This window comes from Pristis pectinata, chromosome 5 (genome assembly GCF_009764475.1).
Source record: "Pristis pectinata isolate sPriPec2 chromosome 5, sPriPec2.1.pri, whole genome shotgun sequence".
Classification (NCBI taxonomy): domain Eukaryota; kingdom Metazoa; phylum Chordata; class Chondrichthyes; order Rhinopristiformes; family Pristidae; genus Pristis; species Pristis pectinata.
This window is the reverse complement of record NC_067409.1, coordinates 75,688,979-75,716,185: the sequence shown is the minus strand read 5'-3', so window position 1 is coordinate 75,716,185 and position 27,207 is coordinate 75,688,979. Positions and strand designations below refer to the sequence as shown.

The window sequence follows — 27,207 nt, the reverse complement described above, 5'->3', positions numbered from 1 at the left end:
TGTATCTATGGTATAAAGACTGCAAATCCATTCTTAAAGACTCAAAAGCATTATTAATGTTTGTTTTACGGTTGGGACCCTTGTGTAGCACATCACTGAAATCTTGCCACCAACTTTTGAACTGCTGACAACTTAAAAGAGAAATTTAAGCTTAAAGAAAATTACAGAACTTGAGATGCGTGGTAATACAACAAATACTCACACTTTGATTTTCGTTCCCCAAACTAGGCGGTATGGCATACAACCCTCTGGCTCTGAAGTCTTCTGACTGCATCTGATGGATGGTTCCTTTTAGCATTGAAGGAGGGATGTCATACAGCTGTAAATAGAAAGTAAAGGTTTGTCAGATCGCAAGCCAAACTCAGGCTAATTGCTACTATTCGACTTGAAATTGCCTGAATTTTAAATCTTTTTACCAAGATCTTATCTAGGTGTGGCTGGAAGATCACAGTACTCACATGGATTAATATGCACTATAGTAGTTAGAAAAATGGTCTTTCATGCCTTAATTTCTAGAGCCACAGCCAACCAATTGAATCCTATTAGGTTTGAATAGAGAATGTGTAATGGGATAAATATATTTTTAAAAATGTTTTTGTTAAGGCACTGGATTGTGGGCTCATGACAAAAGTGAAGGCATGTGGTGTCAAGTAGCTTGATGGAAAGCAAATTCAATAAAAAGTTGAATAGAAGGAATGGGGTAAAAGGTGGTTGCTGTTCGGATTGGAGCAATATAGGAAGTCATAGACCAGTCACAAGTCCATTGTCATCAAATATATCCAGGATTTGGATTTAGGAATAAGTCAGGGAGCATCAAAATCTGCAGGTGATACTTAATTGGGAGGGAGGGATGGAGGGAGGGAGTTAGAGAGGGGTTATAGGAAATTAACAACAAGAAGAATGCCATATAACATGAGATATCATAACATTTGCCTCTTAATTGCCCAGTTTGCATTGAATTTTAATGAACTGAAAGAACCTTTGATAGGAAGACATAAATAATCTCTTGAATTTAGAAAACAAGAGACCAATGTGAACAAATCACTGAAAGCACAGTTGAATATCAGCAAAGTAATTAAAAATCCCAAAGTATTGGAATTTATTCATAGTCCATAAAAATCAAAATTGCAGAAGTTACATTAAAATTGTATGGGAGCTTGGTCAAGCTGCAGTTAAGAGTATTGTGTGTAGTATTGGTTTCTGTGCTTTGAAAAGGGACATACACAATCTGGAGAAAGTGCGAAATATGACAGGAATGGTAGAAAAGCCAAGAAGCTGCGGCTCTTGGGAAAGAATGAAGAGATTGGGGCTTTCTTCCTTAGATAAGAATAATTGGAGATCTGGGCAGGTTTTGAAAATGATGAATGGGTTGGACAGTGTAAGATTATTTCCATTTGTGCAGTATCTAACATGAACCACCATAAATAAAAGTTCCTAATAAATCCAGTAAGGAAAAGGTGAGAAAATACTTTCCTCTGAGAGAGATTAGAATGTGGAGGAAATGGTTGCAGCCAAAGGAAACCGTTTGGGTGTGTGGGAACACAGGAAGCACAGGGCACACTGAAATGCAGGCACAGGTGACGTGAGAGACTTTAGTAGCAGTCAGCTGAAGGCCCCGTTTTGGTGTTGTCCCTTCTACCCCATTTTATGCATTATATACATACCCCTTGATGACGGGCAGCTGGGATATCATAAACTTTTTGTTGCTGTCTTGATGGAGAATCATAAACGTAGCCTTGTCCGCATCTGACTGGAGTCATAACCTGTATAAAGAAAGGAAGTTCAAAGCATACAAGTAGAAAAAAATATTTCTGCAAACACTTTTACAGTACATGTGAAAAATGTCACTTCTATTAAAACCAACTGTAAGCCTGGCTGGAAAAATATTCTAAACCTTAAGTGATTGATTCCCTACGCTACTGATTAGAAATTAGCTCCATTAATTTTAAGCAATCTTTCTCCAATTGTGCTGTGTTCAAACTTCAGTGAAGGATAGAATTTGTACAGGACGTCCCCCGATTACGAACGAGTTCCGTTTTTGAGTCTGTTCATAAGTCGAATTTGTATGTAAGTTGGAACAGTTACGTACAGTTCACATCTAGCGTCAATTAGTCAAATGTTTGTCTTAGTATATAGTATATATTTTACCTAAAACATCAGAAATATAATAATGAAGTAATAATAATAACATGCAGTGTTTTGAGCATCGCGCAAAGTAGTCCGCCTGTTCATTAGTACGAACCATTGTGTGTAACTCGATTTTTTAAAATAATAGGCTTTACGGAGGTCGGTTCGTAAGTACGGGCGTTCGTAAGTTGGGCGTTCGTAACCTGGGGACTTCCTGTACTTCAATATCAATGAAGGAATATATCCTTTTATCACTGGACCTGTTGGGTCACGGACACATTCAGGCACCTTTGGTGGACTGTTCCATTGCAGAGTGAGTGTTCAGCCTAACATATGTTTTGTCAATTATGTTTCCAGTGGTAATTGACCCCAAAATAGCCCATGGATTTAAACAGGATGCCAACAAGAGATGTTGCAGTGAAAGGTACAATTTTCTGGGCAAGGTGTAGGTACAGACTCACTGTGCAGTATGTGAAACTTTTTAGGAAGTCTGGGATACAAAGCAGGATGAAAACCTTGTTCTGTCAGCCAACAAGAGATATCCACAAAGAAAAGCTGCAAGAAAAATTGTTTTCCCCCTGGGGATTTAACAAACCTGAAGCAAAGCTTTTCAGAACAATGGATCGGTCTTTTTCAACAGTAATCATTTAAACAAAAGCTAGCTAGGTCCCAGGCAGCTCTGCAGCCTTTTATCCACTCTTAAATCACAGATCTGGCACAGGCAGGTGGTTAAACACGTTAATGACATTCCAACCCATCTTAGAGCAAGTGGAAAGGCTGTACAATTCATGAAACAAAAAGCTAACAGAGCTGCTGCTACACAGTTCCAGTGACCTGCGTTCAAGAACCAGAGGTTAGGCTGTCTGTGTAGAGTTTGCATGTTTTTCCTGTGACCATGTGGGTTTCCCCTGGAAGTTCCGGTTTCCGATTTTCCGATTGGGGAGAATAAAAAATGGGATTAGTGTGGTTGAGTGCTTGACGGTTGACGTGGTGTATAGGGTGGGATAGGGTGGTGAAGAAGGTGTTTGGCAAGCTGGCCTTCATCAGTCAGGGCACTGAGTATAGGAGTCGGGAAGTTATGTTGCAGTTATATAAGACATTGGTGAGGCCGTACTTGGAGTATTGTGTATAGTTTTGGTCATCCTGTTATAGGAAAGATGTTATTAAACTAGAAAGTGTGCAGAGAAGATTTACCAGGATGATGCCCGGACTTGGGGGCCTGAGTTACAAGGAGAGATTGCATGGGCTAGGACTATATTCCCTGGAATGTGGGAGATTGAGGGGTGACCTGATATACAAAATCATGAGGGGCATAGACAGGGTGAAAGCACAGTCTTTTTTCCAGGGAGGGGGTAGTAAAAACAAGAGGGTGTAGGTTTAAGATCAGAGGTGAAAGATTTAAAAGAGGCATCAGGAGAAGCTTCCTCACGCAAAGGGTGGTGCGTATTTGGAATGAGCTGCCAGAAATAGTGATTGAAGCGGGCACATTAGCAACATTTAAAAGCCATCTAGATAAGTACGTGGATAGGAGAGGTTTAGGGGGCTATGGGCCAAACACGGGCAGATGGGACTAGCTCGCTGGGCAACACAGTCGGCATGGACGAGTTGGGCTGAAGGGCCTGTTTCCATGCTGTAAGACTCTATGACTATGACTCTATGACTATTAGGTTGTATGATTTTCCCTCCTATTACTTGATTAAATGAGTTTCATTCATTACACCTCCATTTAGGAAAAACTAACTTTAAACTGGCTACTAAGAAGAGTTGGTAATGGAGTGGAATAGCATGAAGCCCTTTGAATTCAGACTTAAATGATGAAACAGGGTTGTTGTTCGTCACCATCTGGATTCAATGGCTGAACGCATAACAACTCCTGTCAGCTTAGGCTAGTTGTAAATTGACAAGCTGCCAAAAAAGGGAATGCCTCTGAACTGACAAATATTCAAAGGAATAATTTTCCCAAACACAGACCCTCCTTGACAATAACAGAATATTTTGATGGCTGTACACTAAACCCTAATCTATATTTCAGTTTGTTCCCTTTACCACAATCCATTGCTCAGTCTTTGCTCTGTACCCAGATCAACATCAGCTCTGCGCCTTCAAGGAATATAATAACATCGAATAAGCAGTTCACAAGAGCATCAACAAGTAAAGAAGTCAAGATAAAAGGCAAAAGCTTGGCCACAAAGGTTGTTTTAATGAAGAGGGAGGAAATCCAAAAAAAAACTCCAGATGCTGGAAATCTGAAATGAAAACAGAAAATGCTGGAAACACTCAGCAAGTCAGGCAGCATAGAGGGCGAGAGAGAGAGAGAGGGGCGAGAGAGAGAGAGTGCAGGTTGACAAATAAAGTGTAAGGGCCACGATAAGGTAGATCGAGAGATCAGGAGTTCATCTTTATTGTACAAGAGGTCCATTCAACAGTCTGATAACAGTGGGATAGGAGCTGTCCTTGAGCCTGGTGGTACATGCTCTCAAGCCTTTGTATCTTCTACCTGACAGGAGAGGGGAGGAGAGAGAATGACTGGGGTGAAAGGGGTCCTTAATTATGTTGGCTGCTTTCCTGAGACAGCAGAAGTGTAGACGGAGTCAATGGAGGGGACGTTGGTTTGCGTGATGGACTGGGATCTGTTCACACAGTCCGGCAGGAGTCCCAGCCCCCTACCAACAGCTCACATTCTGCTCTCTATCAGAATCCATCTGCTGATCATACTTCCAGCAGACCACATAAACCACCCACGTTTCTTTGGGGAAATGTGGGTGTGGTGACATTCCATTTCTGAGCAAATGACTGAAATTGTGATGAGTCCTTTCAGTACTGACATACAGCCCCGACCATCTGTTTAGGGGAAACTTCTCACTCTGCACTAAATTATTTCTCCGTTCATTGGTGCCATCTGCATGAAACAGATGGTAGACCCACAAATCCTTGTAACCACCTTGCTGCAGGTCAGCCTACTTCTAGTGATTTCCCCCTCTGCCTAATTTAAAAAGACGAAGAAAAAAAGAAAAAAAATCAAAATAAATTCTATAGGATAGCAAGGGAAGTGAAAGGTGCCTCACTGCACCCAAATGCACCTGTGTTTATAACAGCAAATTCCAAAAGAAAGTTTTTTTTACAACCTACCTAGGAAGGGTTAGAAAGGTTGAGACATAAATAAAGGGTGTAAACTCCCACAATATATCAATGAGAACAAAGTGATGCATAGACAGAATGAGAACATGAGACATAGAGAAAGAGATGTCATCTCAGCTAAAGCATGAGAAAACTGAAGTGATGGGGTGGAACTGCCAGCAGCCATCTCCTTCTCAGGAAAGTCAATATTGATTTAGCAGATGGGCAGCTTCCTTTAAGCTGCTTTTACAACACTTTGGCTAAATTTTGGACCTTTTTCCAGCAAAGCAGTTGCGGCGAATTCTTCAATAAGTAAGAAAACAATCTTCAAAGAAGAAAAAACAAATTGCTTGATAACTGTCACTGATCCACTCAATTACATTATGAATTGATTTAAAGAGTGTATTTTTATTTAAATCAACCAAAAAATTAGGAAACTATGCTGTATTTACAATGTGTTTTTGGTTTGTTAAATAACAGACAGCTGGCAGGTTTAATGCATTGGAATGTTTGCAAGTTTTCCATTTTAATTTGCACGTGATGTATAATTAAGGAAGAATAATAAGTACTTCTTGATCCATAAATACTTTTGTACACCAAGAATGTCAAAAGCACAAAAACAAACAAGAGGAACTTCATAGGGGGAGTGTGGTAAGCACCTGGCATTAAAAAGTGCAGTCACAGAACGTGGGAATGGGGTGAGGAAAAAAAGAGAGAATAAAATTCAAATGGGTTGTTGAAACAAATCAGTTTTCTACGCTCTTCATTGCTTTGTACACTTCTAAAGGACAGGGCGACAAGGGTCATAAACAACAGTCAGATCGCCATAGATCTATTGACCTTTCACCCTAGCTTATGGCTATACCAATTACAGACAGAAGCAGGTGTTTTTCCAAAAAAAATTAAAACAGGAATCCCAGACCCCAGTGCCAAACTGAAATTCTGCGGTTTATGGAAGGGTTGGTTATTTTGGCATAGAGTACATTCCACATTTAAGCACAGTTGAAAAGCAGAAGCTTCTCTTCGTATTGTCAACAACTTGACTCTCCAGCTGCCCAAGAGAGACCCAAACTCGGTTTCTATACACTCAATTCTCCTGTCACTAGTTACTAACTTGATGGTAAAGCAGGAAGTCACTTGAGAAGCACAAAGAAAGAGATTGCACGGCACATTGATGTGGTAAATTTATTTGGTTGGTGACAACCTCTGAACCAGAAGGTTGTAGGCTCAAGTCTCAATCACTGAACCTACACACCACTTTGCACTACAATAGACTTTTTTGTTTGCTCTAAATGTGTTCTTTCTTGTTTAATTTATGTTTATGTGAATGTTGTGTCTCTAATGCTACGTGCCTGTGATGCTGCTGCAAGTTTTTCATTGCACCTGTGCATACAGGTAGTTGTACATATGATAATAAACGTGACTTGACTCTAGGAATCGAGGGGTCTAAACTTAACAGCAAAGTGTCCATTTTGTGGGTCTAAAACTATAGGCTGTTTAGCAGAAAGGATGCAGGGACCTTAATTTCACATGCATTCTAACCTCTGCTGAATTGGTTTAGTTATCGTTCAGCTGACTTGGTGACCAAATGAGTATTGGGTGCATTTCTGCACTGCAATGAAACACTTTTGCAAACCTGGATTGGCAAACTGGTTTTCCCCAGTGAAAGCTTACCACACGATGTAAAAGCTCTATCCGGCTTTTCCCGCCACTGTCCACCAACTGAGAACTACGAGGTTTGAATAGAAAGGGTGCAGTACAATAAGTGTGTTTTTAAAATGTCTTTGTTAAGGCACCATATGGTATGTTCACAACAACAGTTAGGGCATATGGAGTCAAATAGTTCGACAGAAACCAAATTGGAAAAAAATTGGAAACGAGGGAAACGGGGTAAATGGTTGTTGTTATTTGGATCGGAGCAATGTAGAAAGTGATGTTCCACAAGGATCAGTCACAAGACCATTGCCTCCAACTTGGTGCGGAGATCAGCATGGTGCACCCTGAGCTTTCTCGGGGTGACAGATAACAAACAACTCCAGCATTAAATTGGAAGAGAAGACCATTTCCCCTTGCTGTACCACCCTCTGCATGGACTCAAACACCTGCCATTAGGTGGCACCTGGGTTCAATCCTGACCTCGGGTGCTGTCTGTGTGGAGTTTGCACGTTCTCCCTGTGACTGCGTGTGTTTCCTCCAGGTGCTCTGGTTTCTTTCCACATCCCAAAGACTTGAGAGTTATTAGGTTAATTGGTCACCGTAAATTGTCCCTAGCGTGTACATGAGTGGTAGAATCTGGGAGAAGATGATTGGAATGTGGGGAGAATAGGACATAGGGAAAATTAGTGGGGGAATGGGATTGCTTTGTGCACTGGCATGGATCCAATGAGCCGAATGGTCTCCTACGTCATAGGGAAATATGGACATGTCCTGAAGCTTTATGGTTACCACTGTACAGAATCCATCTTATGCATAAACAAGGAAGGGGCTGCAACTAATGGCAAAACTCTTTCCTTGTCCTCCTTCACCAATGAAATCTAGACGACTAAATTCCCAGCATGTTTGAGAGTGATCCTTGTTAAAGTTAGAGAGCTAAATTCAGCAGTTAATGGAAGGATTGGTTGTTTTGATAAAGTTAGAGGGCTAAACATTATCCTAATCATAAATATTTGTTCGTCACAATGTATAGGGCAAAGCCATGTAGATGAGAGGAAAGGTTGAGATTGGTAGCAGGAACATTGATGATGCAAGCACCACCCATGTGGAGGCGCTGAGGTCATTTGTTTAGTCACCTGCAAGGCACGTGCTGAAAGCCATCCACACTCTGCCACTCCAGTGGTTTCATGTGAGCTGCATTATTCATAGCCGAGGTGCAGAAATCTTAAAAACAAACACACGCCAAGGCTGGTTGAGACAGGCTCTGCTAAAACCCGCGTCAGAAGTGTGGCAGTGGATAAACAGGAACATTCACATGGAGTCTGCAGTGATTACTTCACAAGACTTGACTTGTTCACTGCAACTTAAACCAAGGGCAATGACTTTAAAGGCAGCTGCTATGGGATGGGAATAAATTTTTACTAATTCCTCTTCAGTCACAGTCTTGCTCCGGGCTGTATGTTTTTAAGTGTTAGAACAAGCAAGGTAGATTTTCCATTTTTCTGTGTGCAGAGAATTGGCATTCTGAGGCACCAGAAGAGCAGAAATGAAGTGGAACTGTGATATCAGGATTCTGCTCCCAGCCCTGAGAATGTAGAGGCTTTCTGGCAGTTGGGACAGGATGCAAGATATATTCCCACCATGTTCAGATGGGGCATCCAAGAAAGACCAGGAACAAGGGCCAGTTTCTCAGCTCCAGTGAGTAACTGGTTGTAGATGAACAGTCAACCTTACTGGTAATTGGTTTCTTAGTGTCGCTGTACTGTGATACAGTGAAAAACTTTGTTTTGCAATGCCATCCATACAGATCATTTCAAGACTTAAGTACATCAAGGTAATACAAAGGGAAAGCAATAACAGAATGCAGAATGTGGTGTTACAGTTACAGAGAAATTGCAGGTTAATCCTTTCCACAAGACAAAAAATTGTCAGCACGGTAGTGTAGTGGTTAGCATAACACTATTACAGTGCCAGCAACCGGGTTCAATTCCCATCGCTGTCTGTAAGGAGTTTGTACGTTCTCCCTGTGTGACTGCCTGGTTTTCCTCCGGGTGCTCCGGTTTCCTCCCACATTCCAAAAGGACGTACAGGTTAGGAGCTGTGGGCATGCTATGTTGGCGCCGGAAGAGTGGTGATACTTGCGGGCTGCCCCCAGCACATTCTCAGTAACACAAAAGGATGCATTTCACTGTGTGTTTCGACGTACATGTGACTAATAAATAAATATCTTATCTTATCTCAAGAAAAACCTTTGCATCTTCTATCATTCATTCTGAACACACTAATAGAGTCACAGACATAAAGCAGACAACTGAATGCATGCCGACCATCGAACACCCATTTACACTAATCCTAACCCTAGTCCCATTTAATTCTCTCCACAATCCCATCAAGTCTTTCTACCCCAGACTCCACCACTCACCCACACACTAGGGGCAACAAACAAACTGCTGGAGGAACTCAGTGGGTTGAGCAGCATTGGTGGGAGGAAAGGAGTTGTCGACGTTTCGGGATTAGAGGCCATGTGCTATAAGGAGAGGTTGGACAAACTTGGGTTGTTTTCACTGGAAGTGGCAGAGGCTGAGGGGAGATCTGATAGAAGTTTATAAAAATATGAGAGGCATAAAGTAGACAGCTGGTATCTTTTTCCCAGGGTCAAAATGTCTAATACTAGAGGGAATACATTTAAAGTGAGAGGGGGTAAGTTCAAAGGAGATGTGCGGGGCAGGTTTTTTTACACAGAGAGTGTGGGTGCCTGGAATGCGCTGTCAAGGGTGGTGGTGGAGGCAGATACGATAGAGGTGTTTAAGAGGCTCTTAGATAGGCACATGAACATGCAGAGAATGGAGGGATATGGACATTGTGTGGACAGAAGGGATTAGTTTAGTTAGCTGTTTAATTACTAGTTTAATTAGTTTGGCACATCATCATGGACTGAGGGGCCTGTTCCTGTACTGTACTGTTCTATGTTCAAATGAAAATTGCAGCTTTTGAACAATTAGGTGGACGATACCACAACCAACTCAACAACGGGCCTGCCAACAAGGTTTTGGACATAAGGATGCATCACATGACCTCTCACATCTCGTATCCAACCGTTATCCTCCCCCCACCCATTCCAACATTTTCACAACTAGTGGGTGAAGGTCTTTAAAACCGAAACATGCAATTTATTTTAATGTGCCACATCACTTTTCTCCATGGATTCATGAAGCAGTGCTATTTAGTTCCAGGAGACCAAGGGACATAATTGGGACACACCAACACACAAACCATATGCAGTGGAACCATGGCTTTTAAAGGTCTGTTGTCATGAGGAGCTTTCTTCATATTCACACATGGCATGTGAGCATCATCAGCAGGCCAACCAGAACTTATTGCCTTTCCTCAATTGCCCTCAGGAAGCTGTGGGAGCACCTGCAATACACATACTGCAGTCGGTTAATAAGGTGCTTCCTTATTAACCCACTGCAGTATGTGTAGTGTAGGTGCTCCCGTAGTGATGTCAGGGAGGAAGCTTGGGAATTCTGCCCTGACCACAATCAATTATCCACGATGGACAACTTGCTCATTATTCCAGGTGGTCGATGACCAGGTGACTGTGCGTTGGAAAGAGTTAATGCTACAAGATCTGGTTGAGAGGCTGACTGGTTGAAGAGAAGTGAATACTTGAGGAAAAGAAACCAAAAGAAAGGTATTCCCAATCCACCTATTCCAAGCACAGGACATCTCACACAACTATCTTATCAATCTTCTGCCAGTTGACTTTAATCTGGTATAACTCTAGCGGAGACAGCTGGAATTCCTTCAGGTTTTCTTTTGGGAAATACCATCTTTGTTGATTCTGCCACCGCAAAGCAAACGATACAGCAATAACCCAACCCACTATAGGTAGCCGAAATGCTCGTTTACCCGTTAGTTCTAATGGGGCAGTTACTGCCCGTAACGTTAAATCCAATCCTCTGGACACAAATGCTCTCGGCCTATCAACACTTGTACTTCTTATTCTGGGTTTCTCCTGCAGGTTGATGCAGCCAATTAAAGATTCAGCAAATATTTCATCGGTTCTGATTATGCAGAGCAATGTACTCGAGTGGTTTACCAAATTGTTACAGACGCTGCTGTTTGATTGAGATGTTTGCTTGAAACAAGAAACAGAAGATGCTATAAGCCTTCAACATGTGCAGACAGGACACAATGGGGAACAGGTGGAGACTGCACTGGAACTTCTGTCTTGTGCACCATTTCCAGAGACCGTTTTTATGCACCTTGTCTGTCTGTGCAGGTAGATGCAAGCAATCACATTCAAAGAAGGGATGTGAAAGCACAATAGCAGGTGCAAGATTTGCAAAGCTGATATCAGAGCCAGGCTTTCAAATGGCAAGAGAAAAAGGCTGAGATGCTTCAGGGAAGTGTAACTGAGAGACAGCTTTGGAGATTGGCAAGAAGTATTGGTACTGGTTTCGGTTTATCATTGCTTAAATACAAAGTAAAGTTTTTGTTTGGGTGCCATACAGAATGATTCCATACAGAAGTACATCGTGGTAGTAAAAAAGAAAAAAGAGTGCACAATATAGTGTTGCAGATACAGAGAAAATGCAGTGCAGGTAGACAAACAATGTGCAAGGGCTGTGACAGGGTAGATTGGGAGATCAAGGGTTCAGCATTTTGGGAGATCAAGGGTTCAGCATTTAGCCTACGAGAGGTCCATTCAAGAGGATAAAAGCTATCCTTGTGCCTGGTGGTACGTGCTCTCAAGCTTTTGTCAATGGGAGGGAGGAAAAGAGAGAATGACCGGGGTGGGAGGGGTCCTTGATTATGTTGGCTGCTTTCCCGAGGCAGCAGTAAGTGTAGATATGAAGGACTGGGCAGCGTTCACAACTCTCTGCAATTTCTTGCAGTCTTGGGCAGAGCAGTTGCCATACCAAGCTGTGATGCATCGGGACAGGATGCTTTCTGTGGTGCAGCTGTAAAACATTGGTGAGGGTCATTGGAGACATGCAGGGAAGCTGCTTCAACTTCTCTTGGTAAGGGTACATTAAAAATTACAAATAAATCCAGTAAGAAATTCAGGACACTTTTTCACCAATACAGCGATTAGAATGTGAATCAACTACCATAAGGAGCAGTTGACCAGAATCTCTGATGCTTTAAGGCACATGCTCCACATGGGTGACCCTGCAGCTTCCAGTCATCTGACATTTCTACCTCCCCATCTTGCTCCCAGTCTGATCTCAGTCACAGGCCTCTTGTTCTGTTCCAACAAAATTTGGTGTAAGCTAAAGGAGCAGAACCTCATCTTCTGACTTGGCATACTGCTTCACTCAGTGCTCAACGTCTAATTCAACAATTTCAGACAGCCTCGTATCTCATGCTTCAGCATTCACTTTTCTCTCCGTCTCTCCTTCCAGAATTTCATTTGCCTCCTCCCATTGACACCACTCCCTCCTATTATTCACCAGCCTTCACCACCCTCTTTCAGCAGACACCAACACCCTTTGGTTACTCAGTCTCTCCTGCTCTCTGCCCTTTCTTCGGTCTTCCCTTCTGTTCTCTCTGCAACTAAAAACTGATTTCAGCTCCAACTCTCACCAGCTTTGATGAAAGGCCTTTGATATGCGACATTAACTCTGTTTCTCTCTCTGTGGATGCTAAGCATTTCTAGCTTTAACTTTGAAATTAAAAGCAAATTCTGGGAATAGGTTGCTTGGATCTGTGGACCAGAGCCAATATTTTCACCATGGACAACGACAAGCAACTGGGCGCAAAGCAGAGAAATGTCCCACTAGATGACTTTTCCCTCAACTTTAAAGCACCACTTAGTCAGCTGTCTTGCTTGCTCTTTGTGTGTCCTTATTCTGCATGGATTAACTGAAAATTTATCAAGTGTAGCTTCATTTCATGATTGAAAACCGCTTGAAGAAATTGCAAGGTGTTATCCAAGTACAAATGGGAGAATGTTTGCAAAGCCCATTGCCTTGGTAGGTCGGTGTATTAGTGTACCACCTACATCATATTTATCAGATAGGCTCCTCAATAAAGCAGCTCTCTGCTGAGTGAGGCACCAACATTCAGTGGGTGTTGGTGGCAGTGTGTGTGCCAGAATCCAACCACTTCCCTGGCCAATAGACATCCAGGGAACCCTGCAGGAAGTGCAAGGACTGATTACGGATGGATAAGACTGAGTTTGGCTGACATGTTTCACGTAACCCGCTGCTCACTAGACTGGTGTAGCTGCAGGTAGAGACTGGCCAAAAATGAGAAAGCCTACTGACACTCTCTCCACAGATGCTACATCTTGGGCACAGCTGGTATAGCCACTGCCTCACATCTCCAGAGACCCGGGTTCAATCGTGACCGAGTCCTGTCTGTGTGGAGTTTGCATGTTCACCCGAAGACCATGCAAGTTTCCTTCGGGTGCTCTCGGTTTCCTCCTACTTCCCCAAGATGTGCGGGTTAGTAGGTTAAATTGGCCACTGTGAATTGCTCCTTGTGTAGGGGAGTGGTAGAATCTGGGGGGAATTGGAATGGAGGGAAATGTGGGGAAAGAATAGATTACTGTATAATTTAAGTGGGTGCTTGCTGGTCAGCGCAGACTTGATGGGCAGCAAAGCCAGTCTCCCTGCTGTATCTCTATCCCAGGTTGTTGGGTTTATGCATGAATAGTTAAGCAGACTGTGCTACACTCTGAAGTTTAGAAGAATGTGAGGCGATCACATTGAAATGCACTAAACTCTTAGAGGGCATGACAGAGTGGAGCCAGCCTCGATGTTTCCCCTGTCTGGGGTGCCTGGAACAAGGAGTCAAAATAAGGAGCTAGCTAATCAGGACTGAGGTGAGAAGAAACATCTTCACCCAGAGGGTGGTGAATCTTAGGAATTCTCTACCAAAAGAGCCATGGAGGCTCAGTCACTGGAGTATATTCAAGATGGATGTTGATAGATTTTTAGATGTTAACTGAACTAAAGGGGAAGATTAGTGCAGGGGAGTGGCAGAGGGAGAAGGTCAGCCATGATCTTATTGAATGGCAGTGCTGGCAGAGGAGCTGATATGGTCTATTTCAGCTTCCATGTCTCATGTTGTACTAGTGCCATCAATCATTGTCTTATTAGTGAAACTAGTTAAGAAAATCAACAAAAGCACTGTTTCTTAATGAGAATGGTTCATTACTTTTATTTGGATGTCTTGTTCTGCTGATTGCTTTGACTCTGAATGGATGGGGATAAAGACAGAGCAAGGAACTTCAGGGGAATTGCATCAAGTCTACGATTTTTGTTCCTGGGCCCTCTGCATGCCTGATGTCTCGGCAATGGACGACCCAGAGACAAGGAGAATGCCAGAAGATGCACTTCTGTGAATTTTTTGCAGGTCCATGAAGCCTGCCTCAGTGCAACTTAAAGGTCTGAGTGCAACTTAAAGATGTACTGTTGAAAGTATCTTGACTGCTTGTATCATGATCTGGTACGGCAATTCGAATGCACAGGAATGCAAGAATTTGTGGAAAGTAGTGGACTCAGCCCAATATATCACGGGCACATCCCTCCCCACCATCGGTGTATCTACATGAGGTGCTGCCTCAAGAAGGCAACATCTATCATCAAGGATCCCCACCATCTGGGCCATGCTATCTTCTCACAGCTACCATTGGGCAGGAGGTAGAGAAGCCTGAAGTCCCACACCACCATTTCCCTTCAACCATTCGATTCTTGAACCAACCTGCACAACCCTAATCACTACCTCGGTATAGCAACACTATGATTACTTTGCATTACAATTGACTTTGCTTATTTTGTTCTAATTGTATTCTTGTAAAAAATGTGCATAACTTATGCTTAATTGATGTTTTTCTTGTGAATGTTCTGTATCTAATGCTATGTGCCTGTGATGCTGCTGCAAATAAGTTTTTCATTGCACCAATGCATACATAATCAAAGACCCCACCCACCCGGGTCATTCTCTCTTCTCTCGTCTCCCATCAGGCAGAAGATACAGGAGCCTACAGGGCACATACCACCAGGCTCAAGGACAGCTTCTACCCCACTGTGATAAGACTATTGAATGGTTCCCTTATATAATGAGATGGACTCTTGATCTCACAATCTGTCTCGTTATGACCTTGCACCTTATTGTCTACCTGCAATGCACTTCCCTGTAGCTGTGACACTTTACCCTGTACTCTGTTATTGTTTTTACCTGTACTACCTTAATCCGCTTTGTACTAACTCAATGTATCTGCACTGTGTAATGAATTGATCTGTACGAACGGTATGCAAGACAAGTTTTTCACTGTACCTTGGTACAAGTGACAATAATAAACCAATACCAATACTTGTGCATATGACAATAATCTTGACTTTGATTTTGTCCTCTTCCCGAACAGGTTCAAGGTGAACATTGTAAATTTAGCTTGCATATATTAAGTTAATTACCTGGCTCTTATTCAGGATCCTGACCATGGAAGAAACGTGCAGATTCCACCTCTCACAACAATCTCTGAATCAACCTGTCCCTCCCTGCAAACATAGTTACTGCCCTGACTCACAGTCCTCCACCAATGTTTGACAACAAATTCCACCAACCAAACTCCACCCCTTGTCAGAGTCCCAAAAACTACCCTTTGCCCTGCCAAAAACCACCAACTGCTAACCCTCGTCATCCTTGGACTACTCTCTCCTATGAGGTCCCTCACCTGGCCCCAGATTGGCCCAATGATCTTCAGCCTGGCAAAGAGCAAGGAGGAAGGGCCCTACTCAGGCAAGGCCGCTGAATTTCCCGGCAGCGAGCCCAGGAATTAAATGTTCACCGCGACTGCTTAATGTGTGCTTGCACAATCTGACAAAAGTGTAAGGATTAGTGATTCTAAAGTTGTGAAGCAACGTGACCACAAAAATATGCACATGTGCTAATTAAACCAAGACTGAAAAGTAATATGTTATTGGGAAACTTATGTCACGGCATGTATGTGTAACTTATTTTTGAACTTTGTACACACAAACTGTGATGCCTGGCAACACTTGCAAAGTCACTGCCCAGAACTGTAAAGTGTGCCTCATTTTGGCACCATCCTCGAGTTCTGGTAACTTATAAACAGGAAGTTAAAACCAAAATCATACTTAGGATTTTCTGGGTTTGAACAGCCTGACAAGAATTTTTTTTAAATGGTTTCAGTGTATTTTAACATATTCCTAAATTATGGTGACAGGGCAAGTAATCCACACCAAGTTTTCAATGCTTGCATTCATGTTGTAGATGTGAAACGGTGCATTTCAATTCTCTACATAGAATGAAATCTTATTACTTTTAGAATGCAAGTGATTGTTGATAATTGTTGGCCACTATCTAACCACATTTCTACTGTATTATGTTGATTCTTAATGTGTGTTAACAAGAATAAAGAACAAAGGTAATTGGATTAGTGCAATACACCACACCATTAAATTCACTTTTTCTGGAATGCCCTAACTTGTTGAGAAGTACATAGTTTAGTAACAGCCCTTCGATTGATGACTGGAATAATTATACGCCCTTCATATTTTTCCAGAAGTCTGTCCATTGTTTCCTGCCTCCAGACATTGTGTGGAGCCTAGTGCCTTGTCATTATAACGTCAGTAGCCATTAATTTGTTATGGTAATTACACTATTCAAAATCCTCTATATACATTCTACTTTTGAAAGCTTCCATCAGTTTTTATTCAAAAGCTGAACCAAGTAAATGGAGAGATTAGGAACCAGACAGAAACTTAGGTGGACGGCCATTTTCACTGAGAAATAGTCAGCTTTACTGATACAGAAACTGGCCTTTAACACACATGTAATTTTTGTCAAGTATTTACCTCTGACAAAATTTTAGTAGTGTTGCAAACCTATAATTGACTTTTTGAAGGTTTTTCTTTACTTTTTTTTTAAAAAATCCTTTCATATCAGGCAATACTGCAATACAGAATCCAGGCCATCTCTGGCACCCGACTTATGGACATCCCTACATATGAGCGATTTCCCATTATTTTATTTAATTCAAAAGTCTGATGTACATACACATGTTTGTTCCTATGAACAGCAGAACTAGTTTCCTCTCTCTCTCTCCACTTCTGGTAATTATTCTTTCTTATCAGTTTTGTGTGACTTTAATGCCATTCATTACAATACTGTGGAAGTATGGTTGCCACATCGAGTGATTTTTGTGTCATTTCTGACTAACGGATAAAATTGACTTATGGACATCTGTAAAAATGAAACCCATTTGTGACCCAGGGACAGTGTGTAAATGAATCTCAATTTTTCAAAAAAATTCAAAGACCAGCTAATTCCTAGAGGGGAATTAATACTCGTAACTTATATCGCTCTCAAGAGGGAGCCATGTATCAATGGTGCATGGGAAGAGAATCATTCTCCAGTACTGGGCACCTTCCTCCCTGAACCACAGTTTCTCACCAGGAATATTGATCTTATCTTTACATCACTCAAAAATTAAATGAAATATACATTTCCACAAGCTTTCAAGACATCAAATACACGGATAATGTCTAAACCCCATTGCCATACATCATTGTTGCTGTCACTGCCCAGCTATTTGATTAGAACTCAAAAAGCCAAGAAATGTAGATGCTGCAAATCCAAGACAAGAACAGCAAGAAGGCTGGAAATACTCGACAGGTCAGTTAGCATCCCTGGAGAGAGAAAAAAATACATTTTAGATTGATAACTTCTTGTCAGTCACCAACTTGAAAAGTAAACTTTCTTTCTATTTCCACTGAGTCTGCCTGACCTGCTGACTATTACTAGCATACACCATCTTTTTATTTGATGATTTATTTACATTCTATTCAATGGGTGCTACCAGCCAATAATGCAACTCATAATGGAATGGTAAAGAGATTAGTTGACCTATCTTTGATATATCACAATCACTGCCAATTCTCTGTTCATTTCCTAAATTTCTCATATTTTTTTATTCTGATATAGGAGGAGTCTATTTGGCCCATTGAGTCTGTGCCAGTTCTCAGAGTAATCCAGCTCCCTGTAGCCACATTGTGGGAAGGAACCCTTGAAGCTAATGTTGTCTCTGCTTCCTCCCTCACATTCTCTGCTCAAAGATTCCAAAATATTCACAACAAATTTGTGGAGATTTAAAAAATATTTGCTATAGCACCATTTGGATTATTGCATTAAACAAGTGTTGTTCCACAATTCTGTTGCTATTGTGCACTTAACAGTTCCTGTAAGTAAATGTGATTATTGTAATGAGGGTGGATGAATTGGCTTCATATTGTAGATGTCCATGTTGGGCACATAACATAGATGTGAGGACATGGTAACACAAAGGGGCAACTGTCAGGAGCTAGCCTTGGCAAAGAAGGGCATAGAGTCAGCAAGTTGCAGCCTCAGGCCTCAGTTCTGATGTAATCCTGGCTGACATTTCAGTGCAGTATTTTGGAAATGCTGTATCATCAGAGTTGTTAGATTTTGGATGAGATGTTAAACTGTAGTGCTAACACATCCCCTTGGGTGGGTGTGAAAGATTCTGCGATACTCCTCAAAGAACAGCAGGGGAGTTATCTTGGCTGGCATTCATCTATGAACCAGTGCCATACAGATGTATCTGCCTTGAAATTTGACTTCAGCCTACTGCTGGTATGCTAAACAGTCTTTGCATTTCATGCCAACACCTGAACCAGACCCCTCATAAAGCATTCTGAAATTAGTCAAAAAGATGTTTGAAATGGTATTTGGGGTCCTGTGGTTTCCGATGGGACTGGGCTGAACTTAATGCGCAGCCAACACTTTGTTGTGCATTGATCACAGAAGGGGGGGCTGGTGCTTAAAAGCTCAAAATGCTCCTACTTCTACGGAACCTCTTCTGCACTGGTCGTTGGTTGCATCTTTGAGCAATTTATGTTGGTAAGGACCAAAATAAGTTAACAGTGGAATTAGGTGCATGTCTGACACCAGAAAATTACCAGGCCTATTGGCGTGAATAGCACCTGGATGTCCAATTTCCCAATATGCAAAAACATAAAAATACATGAAACAGGAGCCCTTCAAGCTTGCTCTGCTATTCAACAGGATCAAATAAGCTACTCCCATTTACCTGCCTTTGACTCGTATTCCTCTAAACCTTTCATATCCATGTAGCTGTCCAAATGTCTTTTAAAATGTTATTGCACCTGTCTCAACCACTTCCTCTAGCAGCTTGTTCCATATATGTATCACTCTCTGCGTGAAAAAGTTGTACTTCAGGTTTCTGTTAAATCTCTTCCCCCTCATTTAAACCTATGCCCTTTAGCTCTTGATTCCCTAACCCTGGGAAAAAGACTGTGTGTGTTCACCCTATCTATGCACGTCATGATTTTATACATCTCTATAAGATCATCCCAGTTTCCTACAATCCAAGGAATAAAGTCCTAGCCTGCCCAAGCTCTCTCTTTTACCTAGTCCCTCGAGTTGCAACTACATCCTCATAAATCTTTTCTGTACCCTTTCCAACTTAATGGCATCATTCCTATAGCAGGAACGAACACAATACTGCTAAGTGTGGCCTCACCAACATCTCGTACAACCGCAACATAATATCACAATTTCAATACTCAGTGCCTTGACTGATGAAGGCCAGTGTGCCAAAAGCCTTCTATGTCTACTCTGTCAAGCTCTCTAAATATTTTGTATGTTTCAATGAGATCATCTCTCATTCTTTCAAACTCCAGAGAATAGAGAGCTCGTGCACTCAATCTCCCCTCATATGATGGTTCCGCCATTGCTGAAACCAGTTTGCACACCCTCTGCAGCAAGTATATCCTTTCTTGGGAAAGGAGACCAAAACTGTATAAAAACAGGCACCTTGTCACCCAGAAATGTTCACTAGGGCAATCTACTTCAAATTGAATTAATTTTTGCATGATTTGCTCATGAAAAAAAAGGTTATTAACCAATCCAAATTCAAGACTGGTTATTTATCATACTGCTGCTAGCAAGGCCTTGTTGTACAGTCCTGCAACTAAATAGGTTAATCCCTTGCACCAGTTAAGCATGTCATCTTAAACAGGTTCAGATTAACAGCAGAAAATTTGTAAGAAAAGTATTTTCTAGCACAATAAAGAGAAACGGAATATCTAAATAAATGTTATGCTTAGTGATTATTTTACTGTGTTAAGATATAAATGGATATACAACTCTTCAAGAGCAAGCCAGAGGAAGAGCAAATGAAATCTTTCAAAGCATGGGGGGAAAACATAAGAAGGATTTTAAGTGATTTGACAGCACAACACCATTTTTCACAGCTCCGTATACAATGCACCAAAGGTGTTGATTTACAAACAGAACCAAACATGTCGAGGAGAGGTAATTGTAAAGATTGTTAAAGCAATATAGTTGTAGAGGTGAGGCAGACTGCAATGTAAATGATTCTTACTGTCAGGGTCAAGGCGATGAGATGGAACTTTGGACCTGCCCCTCTCTTCATACTCCCAGAGGGAGTGCAGCTCTGACACAATATGGGAAATGCAGCAAGTAATTTGAAGATTTGATGAATAAGCAGAATATATAGTCCACTTTTGGTGCAGGCACCAGTAGTGGCCAGTACACGTGGAAAACATCAGATTAGTTTACTCCTTTGGATGTTTTACCTCCAGCTGATAGGGCAGGAAGGTTACTCAGTTTACCCTCTCATCTGAAAGAAACCACCCCACTCTCCCTTAAAGGAGACACAAGGGACTGCAGAGGCTGGAACCTGGAGCAAAAAAATGAGCTGCTGGAGGAACTCAGTGGACCTGTCAGCATCTGTGGAGGGAAAGGAACAGTCAACATTTCAGGTCTTGACCCAAAACGTTGACACGCCATTTCCCTCCACATATGCTGCTTGACTCACTGAGTTCCTCCAACAGCTCATTTTTTGCTCCACTCTCCCTTAATACTGAACCAGAGTATCAGCTTAAATTCAGGAGTAATGTTCAGAGGAATGAATGCTACTCACTAAGCAGGACCAACACCAGGGAGAGAAGTGATATTGATTTAATATTTTTCCCAGATGATGTTCCTTTTTCCCTACAAACTAATTACTATGAAATTGGCACAGACTTCATAGTATTGAATGATGCCTCTCCCAGTGGAAACCCACACCAGGAAATCCAAGTATGCACTCCAAAATTTTCCATTGATTGCAAGGTCACCATGTCATTCTGTGCTCTATGTCAGGAGTATAGAGCTGGATAATTGAATCATTAGAGGTTACTTTAGTGCATAAAGTTCTCTCCCAGTTGCAGAACTTTTCTATTTAATCAGAAACATGTGGAATAAAAACAAAATCTTCAGGTAGGGACAATTTATTATTGCAGCCATGCACTAGAAGTGAGTGCGAAGCTCTGACAAGATATTAAACTCAGGGTAATGACAGGAAGGTGCTGTTCTCTCTGGCTAAGCTTCAGTAGGAGCTAGTTCTAATTATCAGCACAGACTCCAGAGGATAAATTCAGAAGCAGGGGTTGGCCCTGCAAGGAAAACGTCTGATCTTTCTGCCAATATAAACTGCAATGAAAATGGAAAGTGATACTTTCCAGCCAAGCATTTCCTGATCAGACCTTTTGCTGTCTGCTCGGATTCAGTACTGATCATGCCACCATTTTAATTTGGCACTTCTGTGCGGCAAATTGGTTGTCCTCCTGCTATTTCTTGTGCTTTGAAATACAGGAGCTACAACCTGTGCTAAGTACTACCACCTGTAAAATTCCGCCTTGCCATTCCCCACACCCAATCACTACTGCGATCAGTTACCCAACTTTTCCACTTGCCTGAAGTGAGCTTGCGTGCTCCAAAGAAAAATAACAGCTGTGAAGCTGCTTACGGTACTTTAATTGCTCAGGCATTTCACTGTAAATAAAAGCTCTGAAAGTGATTCTCCAGCCCTTGTGCAAAATATGAAGCATAGAAGTTACAGCAAGTAGAATTACCAAGAATAAAACTGACAGGGATACCATCTGCTCTGTCTCGACATTGAAGCCAGCCAGACTGATAAGATGGGGGAATTTAACCAAAGGGTCTTTGACCTAAAATGTTGACTGAATTTCTCTTCCCACAGATGCTGTCTGACCGGCTGAGTATTTGCCAGCATTTTATGATGACAACATCGTAGTATTCTCATCTTGGTGGGTTTATGCCCGAGCATCACTTTTAGGGATAAAATTTGGAGTTTAGTGCAGCACCAAGGGAATGTCAGAAGTGTTGCCTGCCTGACAAACTGTAAAATCCAGGCCTGGTCTGTCTGCTTGAGTGAGCATTAGAAAATTCCATGACACCATGCAAAATCCTGGTCTCTCTTTCCCAGTCTTCGTCTCTTCCAAGGTTAGAGTTGGTGATGTTGTACATGTTGATCATTCCACAATCTCTCAGCGAGTATGTTGAGACTGCAACAAACCCTAGTTGCCTACAAGGTGAAACCTTCTATAATTAGACCTAGTGACCAAGATTAATAGAGTCATGGAGTAATATCTTAGAAACAGGCCCTTCGGCCCAACTCATCCATGCCGACCGAAATGCCCACCTGTTAGTCCCATTTGCCTGCGTTTGTCCCATATCCCTCTAAACCTTTCCAATCTACGTACCTATCCAAATGTCTTTTAAATGTTGTTATTGTACCTGCCTCAACTATGTTCTCTGGTAGCTCATTCCTTACACCACCCCCTGTTGAAGTTGTCACCTGTCAGGTCCCTTTTAAATCTTTCCCCTCTCACTTTAAACCCATGCCATCCAGTTTTTTGGTTCCCTTTCCCTGGGAAAAAGACTGTGTGCATTCACCCTCATGATTTTTATACCTCTATATGGTCACCCCTCAAGTCTCCTGCGTTCCATGGAATGAAGTCCTTGTCTCTATAGGTCAGGCCCTCGAGTCCAGGCAACATCCTCTTAAATCTTCCTTGCACTCTTTCCAGCTTAATGATGTCCTTCCTATAACAGGGTGACCAAAACTGTACACAATACTCCAAATGTGGCCTCACCAACATCATGTACAATGCCAGAGAATAAACAGAAATGGACATGACATTTTTTTGTGGCAGTGTGTGCACAAAGTGGGAATCCTGTGCCAAAAAACAAACTGTAAAATTAACATGAGACCTACCTTATTTGTGGGAGGGGCACCCTCAGCCCCCCAAGCACTCCTCTGTATAGACGGTGGCACCTGATAAGTCTCATGTCCTTGTGCTGCATGGCCTGAAGCAGTGGGAGGCACTTGGTATATGCCCTGACTGGCATGTGAAGGGGGCACTTGGTAAATAGGATCTCTGAAAGGGTTTCCACAGCTGGGAGAGCCTTGCAGGCTGGTGGGTACCTGATAGGCACCTTGCGTTTCCACAGAAGAAGACGGATCATTTTGAGAGGTGTCATAAATAGGTCCAACTAGGAGTTTGAGCCGGTTGCCAGGGGCGATGCCTTGTCGTCCATGCAACGAGCAAAGCCACCATCCTTCTAACCCACCAGTGTTCTGTTCAATCACCATCAATATGTCGCCCTTGCGGAAAGATAGCTCCTCTGGAGACTCGGGTGCATTGTCATACAAAGCCTTGGCCATGTGATTCTAGAAATCAGAGGGAAAACAGCAGCAGTTTAATGATGGGAACAAAGTAGCCTTGGAAAGTTACCCAATTTAATATGTTACTTCATCACACCCTAACTCATTTGTCTGTGACCTCCTGCACTGTTACAAGGCCCAATGCAAGCCTGAGGAACAGTATCTCATTTTCTGTCTGGGAATACTGTAGTCTTCCAGGCTCAGTATGAAAATTCCACAGATCAGGTACATCGCTTTCTCCCTCTGTATCAAAACTGACCATTTCTGCCATCAGTCATCCATCTGTAATACTGGTTCAGTTTTTGTCTCATCATTGACATGAAGTTCACACAATGCAGAGTGGTCTATGGCTGAGGGCATCTGGAGGAGACCTGGTGAGTGGACATCTTAAAGGGGACCTGCCCTGGTCACTTGCCCAGCATTGCGTTCTGACCAGTCAGAGCAGCCTTCCTTTAAATCGGGGACAGAGCAGTAGTTGGTTTCTGAGCGACTGTTGCCAGGCATTAGGAATAATGTCATTACCTTCTGTCCCTTTTCTCTATCCTCCTGATCTACCTGGTTTTGCCTACACTCACTCCAGCAGCTGAAATGCAGGCCTTCTCTAACTGCTGCCATTAACCCATCCACCACAACTTATCACCACCACAACCCTGGCCTCATCCAATCACCCATATTCCTTTTGCTTTGTCCATCTCTTCCCCTGTATTCCCTGTAACTTAAAACTAACTTTTTCAGCTTTGACAAAGTGTCTTCAGCCTGAAATATTAATTCTGTTTCTCTTTCTACAGTCTCTGCCTGATCTGTTGAGAGTTTCCAGTATTCTGCTTTGATTTGTGGAAAATTACTCAGTGTACAAAGACTTCACTTCATACACAGGTAGTACAAAAGAAAAACAAAACAATGCAGAATAGAGGGTTACAGTTACAGAGAAAGTGCAGTGCAGGTAGACAAATGAAGTGCAAGGGGCACAATGAGGTAGATTGAGAGGTCAAGAGTTCATCTATATTGTATAATAGGTCCATTGAAGAGTCTTAAAGCAGTGGGATAGAAGCTATCCTGGTGGTACGTGTTCTCAAGCTTTTGTATCTTCTGCCTGATGGGAGAGGGGAGAAGAGATAATGACAGGGGCGGGAGGGGTCCTCGATTATGTTGGCTGCTTTCCTGAGGCAGCGGAGAATCGATGGAGGGGAGACTGGTTTTTGTGATGGACTGGGCTGCATTCACAACTTTCTTGTGGTCTTGGGCAGAGCAGTTACCATACATCCGGATAGGATACTTTCTATGATGCATCGGTAAAAATTGGTGAGAGTCATTGGGGACTTGCCGAATTTCCTTTGCCTTCTGAGGAAGTAGAGATGCTGGCATGTTTTCTTGGCCATAGCATCCACATGGGATTAAATGGTTGCTGCATGGCCATCAATGGTGGCTTACATCATGGACTTGCTACTTGGGCCTCGGTCACAACCTTGCAGTGGAGAGAGGTAGGGTTTCAGTTCTGCATTGCGCTGGTGCGGAGCTCAGTCAAGCATAGCTGGTAAGGGGGTTGCAGAGGGTGGGGGTGGGAGTGAGGTGGTGAGAGAGAAAGGGAGGAGCAGAGTAGGGTGGGCTGGGGAGTGTTCCAGCATCAGAAAGGGAGTCAGAACAATGGTCAGCTGCCCTCCCCAGAGTGAGGCAGAGAGTTAGGAGAAGGGGACATTGAGTGCTCATCAAGTATGGGGCACTGTGGCTGATTGGGTGAGAGTTGTAGGAATCTGTGTTCTGTGGAGGATGAAGCCAGAGTAGCATAGCTCAAACAGAAATTTTATTGATTTAATCTCTTCCCAAACCAAATTTCTCCTGGCTGAACAGCCAACATTCACCTTTAAACCAACAGCATAAAATAATACCATGCTGCTAACTGTAGAACATTGCTGTGCATAAACTGGCCACTGTCCGTCTTACAACATAACAGTGACTACGTTACAGAAACAAGAATTTACCATGTTCTCCCTTCACAAATCAGACTCTAAAACACTTTTGGGGATCCAGTATTGTGAAAAACACCTCAAAAAGCCTGGAGACACAGGAGATTGCTGATACTGGAATCCAGAGCACCCCTCCTCCCTTACTTGATTCCATGCATTTTCAGAGCATTACTTCACAGCTACGGAACTGCCTTGGTGACAATGGAGTCACAGAGTCATACAGTACAGAAAAAGGCCCTTGGCCCACTGAGTCCCTGCTGACCATTCTACACTAATCTCATTTTGCATCTCCCCACATTCCCATCAACTCCCTCAGATTCGACTACTCATCTACACACTAGGGGGGCAATTTACAGTGTCCAATTAACCTAAGTCTTTGGGCTGTGGGAGGAAACAGGAGCACCCAAAGGAAACCCAGTGGTCATAGGGGGAACGTGTAAACCCCACCAGAGGGCTGGTCCTGAAATATTAACTGGTCCTTTTTCCACAGATGCTTCCTGACCCAGTGAACATTTTCAGTATGTTCTAATCTGCATAAAGTATCATGTGCAACACTCAGAGCTGGAAAATTGTCATTGCAAGGAAGCACAAAACCGTGAGTGGTTCACATGATCATTGGCAATGCAATGAGTTTCTATTGACCTCATTTGTCAATAGTTTGCGTATATTAAAAGCCTTGTAATTGTGGGCCCTAGGCCAACTGCTTCAATGGAATGCGTAGCAGGAGGGAGGTGGATGACCTTGGAAGCAAGAGCCACCAGCTGGTATTTGTCATTGAATATAAAATATGCCATGTGATTGTGGGTGGTTTATTATAATGTACCTATCAGCATAAAGCACCGGATCATTCTGTCTGCACACCCACGGTGCTTCTGTAGAGAGGGGTGTTCTTTAGTAAAGGTGCCCTCGCCCCAGATTGCAAAGTGCATGGAATCATTTTGTTATGCCAACCTCACCCTGGAGTGCATCCTCTGGTTTGTCATTCCATTGGAGCAGCCTTACTCCTGCTTTTGAAGTGTTAACACTGTAAGCCTTTCTATAATGTAAGAAATAGAAGCAGGGGGCCAATTAGCCACTCGCACCTTCTCCGCCATTCAACAAGACCATGGCTAATCTCTTACCTCAGTACTGCCTTCCTGCACTAACCCCATTTCCTTGATTCCCTTAGTGCCCAAAAATCCATCAATCTCCGTGAACTGGAGCATAGCCAACAAGCTAATGTTTACTCTTGATGTCTGTGCTATTTAGTGACAGTGCTGATCACAATGCAAGGTGATGCAATCATCTATGTGCAGAGCTGAAGGAATACCAGGTAGCACAGTCCAGGGACATAGAGCAGGCAGGTGGACTTTGCCCACAGGAAGCGTGGCTGTCATGACAAAGGCAGGTGATTTCTTGTCTTGAGGAGAGTAATCCATCACAGGTTAACAGATAGGCACATGAATATGTAGAGAATGGAGGGATATGGACCATGTGCAGGCAGAAGGGATTAGGTGTTATTAGTTTAATTAGTTCCGCATGACATTGTGGGCCAAAGGGCCTGTTCCTGTGCTGTACTGCTCTAGGTTCTATGTTCTAACAGAGGGGCAATGTTTTCAAGAGCACTGATATAGTGGTGGGTTGCTACTTGTGTTGCCTGATCACAAGAAATAAATAAGGACAAGATAATAATTTTGCAAAGGGTCAAGAACGTGAAAAATGTTGAGGGAAGTGGAGCCACTGTGCAGTTGGATTGTCTCAATGCACCTGCTGCATCACTTCTTTAGAGAGTTCCACTGCTTCAACACTTGT

The 27,207-nt window shown here is 42.6% G+C and overlaps 1 protein-coding gene across 2 annotated transcripts in view; it reads right to left on the bottom strand.

The window, feature by feature from the left end:
- The window catches only part of nedd9 (neural precursor cell expressed, developmentally down-regulated 9), a 72,942-nt gene that overhangs the window by 6,749 nt on the left and 38,986 nt on the right, over positions 1-27,207 (bottom strand). The window contains exons 2-4 of one of the 2 annotated variants that reach the window (XM_052016691.1): positions 23,003-23,458; positions 1,665-1,763; positions 203-319 (exon numbers count right to left, since the gene is read on the bottom strand). In XM_052016691.1, coding sequence (XP_051872651.1) covers positions 203-319; positions 1,665-1,763; positions 23,003-23,458 — 672 coding nt within the window. Of the gene's footprint in view, positions 1-202; positions 320-1,664; positions 1,764-15,326; positions 15,393-23,002; positions 23,459-27,207 lie in introns of those variants that run through there. The other variant, XM_052016692.1, reaches the window with a different exon arrangement.